General features: G+C 53.8%; 1 protein-coding gene across 1 annotated transcript; it reads left to right on the top strand.

Moving 5' to 3' along the window:
* Positions 1–2,354: 2,354 nt before the first annotated feature.
* KPTN (kaptin, actin binding protein) lies at positions 2,355–8,414 on the top strand. The gene is made up of 12 exons (XM_016216716.2): positions 2,355–2,589; positions 2,954–3,036; positions 3,160–3,244; positions 3,335–3,389; positions 4,518–4,593; positions 4,686–4,759; positions 4,995–5,104; positions 5,186–5,263; positions 5,989–6,064; positions 6,775–6,910; positions 6,998–7,180; positions 8,195–8,414. The coding sequence occupies exons 1-12, from the start codon at positions 2,367–2,369 to the stop codon at positions 8,321–8,323; spliced, it is 1,308 nt and encodes a 435-aa protein (XP_016072202.2). The 5' UTR covers positions 2,355–2,366; the 3' UTR covers positions 8,324–8,414.
* Positions 8,415–9,219: the final 805 nt, after the last annotated feature.

Here is a 9,219-nt window from a genome sequence, read left to right as displayed (position 1 = left end):
GGGAAGGGGAGAGCCAGCTTTACCTGGAGGCTTGACTGGGCTGGAGGTCTCGGGGAGGGTGGCCCAGGAATGGTGGGTTTGGGGAGGAGCCATGGATTTGGGAGTCTGGGAGCACCCTTCTTCATCTGTGGGCCTTGGCTTCCTCAGCTGGGTCGGTGGGTGGCAGTGCCATCCCTCAGAGCTGACTGGAGGCTGGATGCAGCAGTTGTGTAAGAAGGGGTGGAAGAGGCCACTGAGTCTCCCAGCCTACCCCATGTCCACATGCCCTGGAGGGAGCACTGAAAGCCCCAGTGCCACTTGTTCCACATGTTGCAGGGTGGGGGAGAAAGCAGCTTTGGTGGCAGAGTACAGGACCAAGTGGGTATAGGGAGTGGGAGAAGGCGACAGGATCCCTTTTCCCCAGGAAAGGTGGGCAAGAACCACTCAACAAGGCAGGCCTGTGAGTCGGGTGAACCATCCCATGTGCATGTGCTTCCGCCCCTTGTGAGGGACCACTGGAGGAGGCTGGAGGCAGACAGTGTCACAGGGCAGGAATGATGCAGAGGAAAGGCTCCCTGGGAACCAGGGGAGGCTTCTCAGAGAGGGGCCTAGAGCCTGGATGGAGTTTAGGAGAGCTTCACCAGGTCAAAGAGTGGCCTGTGTGATACCCCGCCCTGTTCCTCTGTCCCCTTTTGCTCCTCAGAACTTCATTGATCGCTAGTGGCTGCCTCAAGCTCAGTTAAGACTCCTGAGACCTGAGATTGATTGCTGATGTCTGCCATGGGCACAGCCAAAGAATGGTTTAAGAATCTATTTCTGCCATGCTTAATGGAAATAGTAATTCAAAACCCTGGCTGTGCTTGAAATCATTAAAAGTACTTAAGCTTGGGTCACACTCTGATAAACTAGTTTGGTTGAGGTTCCCCACCCTTTGGGGGTTTTTTGTTTATTTCCTGAAAGTTCCACAGATGATTCAAATGTGTAGCTAGGTTAGAAACCACTGAATAGGACAATTCCCAACCTATACCTTCATTTATTCATTTGCTCAACAAATATTAAATGCATGTAGTTTAGAGGTCACCACTGAGGCAGAAGCCTGAAGAAAGCATTCTTCTGAAGTGACAAAACGACCCCACATTCCAGTCATTCAGCAAGTGTTGACTAAGCACCTACTGTGTGTCATGCCCTGGTCTAGGCCCTGGGAACACAGCACTAAACAACAGAGCCAGGCCCTATCCTCTGGAAGCGTTTACTCCCCAGATGCAGAAATCTGGGATTGATCTCTCCTTTTCACCCTCCATATCCAGTCTGCCTTTGAGAACTCTCCTTTTACTTCCCTTATGTAACAGTATCTGGCAAAGGGCCTGGCACATCGTTTGTGAATTTTTAACACATGTATTGAATGCTTGCTTTGTGCCAGGCCTTGTAGTCCATGTGCTGGGAATTTTACTGCCTTTGTGGGTCTTGCAACCTGTGTGTGTGTTATTTCTGTGGGGGACAAAAGATTACTCAAAGTGGCCAGAACAGTTGACCAACTCTTAAAACAATATACAGGTGTCCCCAAGTCCCTGATGCCCTTCTAGGGACAAGACACACAGGAACCTCTTAAGAGGCCAGAGTTCGAAACACCTGGTTAACATCCAGTCCACCACCTTCTAGCCTATTAATTAAGGGACGTCCTGAGCCTCAATTTCACCTATAAATTGGGCTAATAAATAAACTTCTGCAGGGTGGTTGCAAGAGTTATTGAGGCAATTTAGAAAGGATGTCGCGGCACATAGTAAGTGCCCAGTAAATGCTGAGTAAATGAATTCGGAGTAACAATAGAGTGGCGGTGAGGATTCAATGGGGTGATCGGGGCCAACGTGACTGGCACAAAGCCCCTCAGAGGAGGAGGTGGTGTCAGGACAAATAGATCTTTCTTTGGGTTAAAGAGAATGCATTTCACCATTTTAAAAAGTGATGTGATTAAAGTAGTAAACTATGGAGCTATCTTGTTTGAGTTTTAATACTGCTGCTTACTAGATGTGTGATCTTAGACACGTCACTTAGACGCGTCTCCGCGCCTCAGTTCCTTCATCCATAAAACACAGTACCTAAGACTGCTTGTGAGTTTTAAATAAAATGATAGCTGGGAAGCGCTTGGAACAAACAGTTCCTGGCATACTTAAGCTTTATGGCGGTGGTTAGGCCACTGTCCACGCAGAACGCAGGCGCGCTGAGGCAGTCTCCTGGGAAGCCGGGCAGGCCCCGCTGGCGGCCATCTTGGTGAAGGGCGGCGGCGGTCGCTTCCCTACGTCATCAGTCTGCGCGACGAGCCGGCGCCCGGAGTGCCGGGTTGCTTCGGGAGCGGCGGGGGCTGCGGGAGCTAATGGTTGAGGCGCGGGATGGGGGAGGCGGCCGTGGCAGCGGAGCCTTGCCCGCTGCGCGAGGATAGTTTCACGCGCTTCTCGTCGCAGAGCAATGTGTACGGGCTGGCAGGAGGCGCGGGCGGGCGCGGGGAGCTGCTGGCCGCCACCCTTAAAGGCAAGGTGCTGGGTTTTCGCTACCAAGATCTCCGACAGAAAATCCGGCCGGTGGCCAAGGAGCTGCAGTTCAATTACATACCCGGTGCGTGGCGCTGTGGGGTCGGAGGGCCGGGAACATGGTGTTGAGAAGGCTTCCGAGGCTCCGACTGAGCTGGATCACCAAGATGGGAAAATGGGACCAGGGTGATTGAAGGTTGTCAAAGCTGATAATCCGGAGTCTTTGGGGTCAGAGGGCAGAGATAATAGGGGCCTGGAAATGGTTAGGATTCAGGATCCCTCCTACCATGGTGATGGTGACCAGGACTCAGTGGGGTCCAGAGGTTATGGTGATTGCAGTGGGTAAAAGTTTCTGAGTCCTAGAGGTTAGGGGTCACTGTGATTGGGGGTATTGTGATTATAAGTCAATATGGCCTGAAACTCCAACTTTGAACTATTCCCCCTCCCAGTGGATGCCGAGATTGTCTCCATTGACACTTTCAACAAGTCTCCACCAAAGCGGGGCCTGGTTGTGGGGATCACGTTCATCAAGGTACCCAGAGCCCCCTCCACCTACCTGTTCCCCCCTCCTTACACACATGGTGGATCCCACTGAGTCTGAACCAGATCCCTCCTGCCACCCCCACTCTCCCCTGAGGCCAGTTTCCTCCCCCAGGATTCAGGGGACAAAGGCAGCCCCTTCCTTAACATTTACTGTGACTACGAGCCTGGCTCTGAGTACAACCTTGACTCCATTGCCCGTAAGTGTGGCCTGGAGGGGAGGAGGAATGAGAGAGTGGGAAGGGGGCTTGTCAGTCCCTCATGGCTATCTGCCTGTGCTCCCCCTACAGAGAGCTGCCTGAACCTGGAGCTCCAGTTCACTCCTTTCCAGCTGTGCCATGCAGAGTAAGTAAGCTGCAGGTGTGATACAATAGGGAGTGTGTGCACCTACAGGGGAGGGGGCGCTTTAACAAACGAGACCACAAACCTGCCCATAGACAATCACATTCTAGTTTTGTTTTTTGAGAGCATCGTGCATTTAAGGTGTCCATGAGCCAGACTTGGCTGATGGGCTACCATTTTGTTATCCCCATACTAGATAATCTGAGAGTTAATTGAGCACCTATGTTCTAGATATCTAGAACTCTGGGGTTCTAGATTTGGACATTCCAAGAGCCAGAAATGTTTTCTAGAGTTGCAAGCTCTGACATTCCAGGATCTGAAAGTTCTACAGGTTGGTAATTCTGAGGTTCTGTCATGATAAAGCATTGTCATAGTTCAAGGAGCTACCATACAGACCCATCTAGAATACTGAGGTTCTAGAATACCAAAGTATGAGAATTCCATTCTAGAGCTCTGGATTCCATCCTAGAATACCAGTGGTCTAGCACAGGTGTTGGAAAACTTTTTCTGTAAAGGCCCAGGTGGTAAATATTAGGCTTTTGAGGGTCATACTGTCTCTGTCACAACTACTCATCTGCTAGTATAGCAAGAAGGCAGCCATTGACTATTGTAAATGAATGGGCATGGCTGTGTTTCAATAAAGCTTTATTTATAAAAACAGATGGTGGATTTGGCCTGTGGGATCATAGTTTGCCAACCTCTGGTCTAGCAGGTGAGAGTTCTAGAAACCAACCTTCTGGATTCTAGGATTTGGATGATCTGCCATTCTGAGTCTGAATATCCTTGGTGGCAGTTTCTACAAGTTTAGTATTTCACAGGAGACAGAAAACAGAACTAGAACATGAGTTCTAGACGAAGAGATTCCAGTGTCCTGGGCTTCTGCAACCCTCTCTAGAGCTCCATGTTCCATTCCTGAATCACATCTGAATGACGATCCTAGCACATGAGGGCTCTAGAAATGGAAGGTTCTAACATGCTAACTTTCTATACACTTCTGCATCCTGAGATCCTAGCCCTGGATCCAAGAATGTTACAGTTCTTGCAGGCAGGGGTTTTTGCAACAGGGTTTTACACAGACTTTGCCACACTCAGGTTCTGCCACACTGGGGTCCTAGATTTCTCTGCTTTCAGGGTCCAGGTCGGAGATCAGCTGGAGACCGTGTTTCTCCTGAGCGGGAATGACCCAGCCATTCATCTCTACAAGGAGGTGAGGCGGGGGAGGCATGGTGGGCAGAGTCCTGCTGGGGTTGTTGGGGTGGCCACTGACTCCAAGCGGGGGTTGGGTCTTGGTTCCCCCAGAACGAGGGGCTGCATCAGTTTGAGGAACAACCCGTGGAAAACCTCTTCCCAGAGCTCACGAACCTGACCAGTAGGTAGGAGAGCCCCCGAGACTGGCCAGACGGGACCGGGCAGGCTGCCTCAGAGAAATCGGGCAGTGGGATTGACCCCTAGAAAAATCGTGTGGTGGGGATTACCTCAGCTGAATCAGGCAGCAGCGGGGTCCCAGGGCCACAGGGAGGGGCCGGATGCTCCTGGGGAGGAAGTAGAATGTGGGACTGGGACCTGGTGACTACCTCTGGCCCCTCTCTCCTCCCTATCGCTCACCAGCGTCCTCTGGCTTGACATCCACAACCTCCCCGGCACATCCCGGCGACTCTCAGCTCTGGGCTGTCAGAGTGGTTATGTCCGAGTAGCCCATGTGGACCAGCAGAGTCGAGGTGATGGCAGGGTCTGGGGCCAGGGTGGGTGTGGGGGGCTGAGGGCTGGGGCAGGGCCCTGAGTCCTTGCCCTCCATACAGAGGTTTTGCAGACGTGGACAGTCCTGCAGGATGGCCCTATCTCCCGAGTGATCGTGTTCAGCCTCTCCACCCCCGAGGGTGAGCTCTGGACATGGAGGGGGGCAACTCTGCAGGCTCGGCTACCCCTCACCTGCTCCCAGAGCGTCCAGCTCTGGTCCCTCCCTCCATCCCTCCCACATGCCCCACTCTGGAGCTGCGGCTGTCCCTTCCCTCCCCTCCACGCCCTCAAGTTTCACTTCCAGCTCCTGCCCCTGTGGCCTCATCTGAGACCTGGAGTTGGCCTGCCTTTCCCTTGGTCTAGCCGGCACCCCTCACACTGGCCTTCTCTGCCCCCGCCCATCCTCCCCGCTCTTTCTCACGCTCTGCTCTAATCCTAGGCTTTTCTTGCGGGCTCCTGCTGCCCCACCATTCGAGGTCTCACCCTTCGCCCGCATGGCGCTGTCACTCTTACCATGGTCTGTCCTTTACTGGTGCCTCCCTTGGCCTGACCACTGCAGTCTGTCGCCTGTCCCCCAGGCTGGTGTTTATTCTTTTTCCTCCCACTGTCATTCTTGCTGTGGTCTAACCTTGGACTTTCCTGCTGTCATCAACTTTGGTCTTTTCTATCGTGGTCTAACCTCAGACTTTCTAAACTATCGCCTAACACCTGTCCCTGCTGGTGTCTGACCTCAGTCATTCCCTCATGGTCTGACCTCTGACCCTCCCTTTATAGCACGACCTCAAGTCTCACCTGAGGTCTAGCCTACGTTCCTGTCCTGGAACCTGTCCCCTTAGACCTACCCCCATTCGTGTTCTTTCTCCAGAGACCAAGGACAGGCCGCAGCAGGAAGAGTACAGCGTGCTCGTGGCCAGCATGTTGGAGCCAGCAGTGGTGTATCGGTGAGTGGCCGGGGACGTGGGTGCCGTCTAACCTCATGCCTTTGCACTGTGGTCTAACCTTGTCTTTCTCAGCAGAAAGCCTTTGGGTGAGGTTGTTCAGGGCTGGGCAGGTAAAGGTGTTCATGTCCCAGGGAGAGGGTGCAAGTGTTTAAGTCTAGAACTTGTGAAGAGTGTGTTAGTATGTTGGAGTGGGTACTGAGGTGCCCGCTGTCCCTGGAGGAGGGGGACAAGGTGTGCTGGCAGATGTGTAACAGCTGCCTCCATGTGTGAGAAAAGCTTGATTTGTAGCATTTGCCCATTTCCAGGTGTAAATACTCCCACCATGGCGGATTTCAGGCTACTGACACGATGCCAGCAGGCATGCAAAACTTCTGAAAATTTCCCAGTCAGCTGTGGCACACCTGGTGGACAGTGAGGATGTCCCATGGGACAGTGTGGTGTCTAGATCTCCAAGGGAACCATATCGGTTTCCATGTGAGAGTGAGATGGTCCCACCTCCAGAGGGAAGTGGGGGTCCAGATTGGGGAGTAGCAGGAGGACAGTCTGAGTAAACTATTTGAATCCTCCTTGGTGGGTAGGAAGGTGACCAGATTGGAGATGCGAGTGCCCAGGCTTCAGGAGGGTGTCCAGACCTTTGAAGTGGAGCTGGCGCTGAGGGTGGTGGGCGCTGCGGTCTGACCTCAGTCTCTCCCCGCATTGGGAACCCTCAGGGACCTGCTGAGCCGGGGCCTGGAAGACCAGCTTCTCCTGCCTGGCAGTGACCAGTTTGACAGCATCCTCTGTGGCCTGGTCACCGATATTGACTTGGATGGGCAGCCAGAAGTTCTAGTGGCCACCTACGGACAGGTAGGACCCAAGGGAGGGGCCAACACCCACCTGTCCCCTCCACTGCCCCGCTCACCCTGTGTGACCCCAGTCCCTCGCCCCCTGCAGGAACTGCTCTGTTACAAGTACTGTGGCACCGAGGCCAGGCTCCCCAAGGCGGAGTGGGGATTCCGCCTGCTGTGGCAGAGGAGCTTCCCCAGCCCGCTGCTGGCCATGGCTCACTTGGACCTGACTGGGGACGGGCTGCGGGAGCTCGCCGTGGTCTCCCTGAAGGGCGTGCATATCCTGCAGGTAGCGGGTCCTCAAGTCGGGTCCCGCAAAGCAGAGCCTGGGCTGGGGTTATCACACACCTGCCTGACTGAGGGCGTGTTCTCGAGGAATGTGTGCCTGGGTGTGGATTCCCCCACCTTTGAGCGAGGGAGTTCACTGCAGGCCCCTTCCAGGAAGTGGGAGTATTTCTTTCTGGAAGGTGGTTCCTGTTGCCCAGGAGAAGGGGCAGCTGGGAGCAGTCACAGCTGTGGGGGGTGGGGTGAGCACCCGCTGATGAAGGGGATCCTGATACAGTATCGTCACCCCCAGCACCTCTCTCTCTTTCTCTCTTGCCCCTGCCTCCTTTCGTCTCTCTCCCCTTCCTCTCTCTCTCTAAAATAATAAGTTAAGAAAGAAAGGGAAGGGCACAGGTCCATCTCACTGGGAAGCACTGCGGGTAGACTGCATGAAGGGAGACAGCAGTGGGAGATGCTGTGGCTGGAAGTGGCGGGAGGACTTCCTCTCACTGCTGTGACCGCCGTGTCATCCTGCAATGTGGCTGTTTCAAGCCATTTCACTGTGATCACTGTCTTTCCTGTTAGGTCCCACCTCAGACTCTCTGGCCAGGATCTAACTGTCCCTCATATGGGGGTGCATTCCTCTCCTGTCCACTTTGGTTTGTGCCTCCTCTGTCCTGTTAGACTATCCCTCTGCCAGCGTGTCACCTTTGTCTCTGCCCCGTGGTCTGACCTCCCTCCCATATGATGCAATTTCTCTCTCATATTTTCACCCATCCCACCCCATCCCTTCTACTGAGTTCTAACGTCAGACCCATACAGTTGGGTCCAGGCTGGGTTCCTCCCACTGGAAATCCACTGAGGGCTTCACCCGCCACAGACCCAGTCCAACCCTGCACACTGGCTTGCTCTCCAACCCTTGCCATGGCTGAGCTGCCCACCTTTGGGGTGGTTAAACTCCGGACCGTCCCATCCCGCGTGGTCTAACCTGCCCTCCTCCAGCTCTCAGCCCTGCCCTCCTCCTCTCTTGTTCCCACAGCACAGCCTGATCCAGGCCTCGGAGCTGGTCCTGACGAGGCTTCGGCACCAAGTGGAGCAGAAGAGACGTCAGTTACAAAGGCTGGGGAACAGGGTGGGCCCAGGGCCTGCTGGGACATCAGCCTCCTGATCCCACTTCCCACCGTTGGGGTGCTCACCTCCAGCCCAGTTCCCCAGGGCAGTGGAGCTGTGAGCCCCTGCTCCAGCTCTGCCCCAGGGTGCCCTGCGACCTTGCCTAATACACCCCTCTGTGCCTCAGTATCCCTGTTTGAAAATGGGGTGACCTCACCCCCCCTTCCACTCCAGGAGGAAATTGGCCAGCCTCGGATTACGTACATGTCCATAGGCACCCAGCTGCCCATTGTCTTTACTCTTTTCAGCAAGTGCTTGATGAGAGCTCAGCACCTGGTGTTGGATGCTGGACTCACCCAGAACCGAGGGAGGGGGATATGGGAGAGAGGACTCAGGGTTGGACCAAGAGGCAGGACTGAGGCGAGATCGTAGTGTAGACCTGGGAGGAAAAATGAGATTGGGCCCTAGCAGAAAGGCTGGGGTTAAACCACTGGTGGCCACAAGAATTTTTAAAACATTCAGTACATGACTGTAGTCAGGGGCACTGATCTCTTTCCCTGAGACTGTCAAATGAAAAATGACAGCCTGGCCGGCGTGGCTCAGCGGCTGAGCATCGACCTAGGATCTAGGAGATCACGGTTCGATTCCCGGTCAGGGCACATGCCCGGGTTGCGGGCTCGATCCCCAGTCAGGGGTGTGCAAGAGGCAGCCGATCAGTGACAACTCTCATCATTGATGTTTCTCTCTCTCCCTCTCCCTTCTCTCTGAAACCAATAAAAAAATATATATTTTTAAATGACAGCCAACGCAATAGCCGTCTGGTGTGAATGAATCAAAATTACACCTGTTTTTTTGTCAGATCAGCAAAACACGGTTCATTTTTTGGTGTGCTGCAGAATTTTAGTAATTAGTTTATGTGCCATGAGATGGAAAGGTTGCAAATCGCTGCTGTAA

The sequence above is a fragment of the Miniopterus natalensis genome, chromosome 18 (genome assembly GCF_054644295.1).
Source record: "Miniopterus natalensis isolate mMinNat1 chromosome 18, mMinNat1.hap1, whole genome shotgun sequence".
NCBI lineage: Eukaryota > Metazoa > Chordata > Mammalia > Chiroptera > Miniopteridae > Miniopterus > Miniopterus natalensis.
The sequence above is the reverse complement of the archived record's forward strand: the minus strand, read 5'-3'. Positions and strand labels throughout refer to the sequence as shown.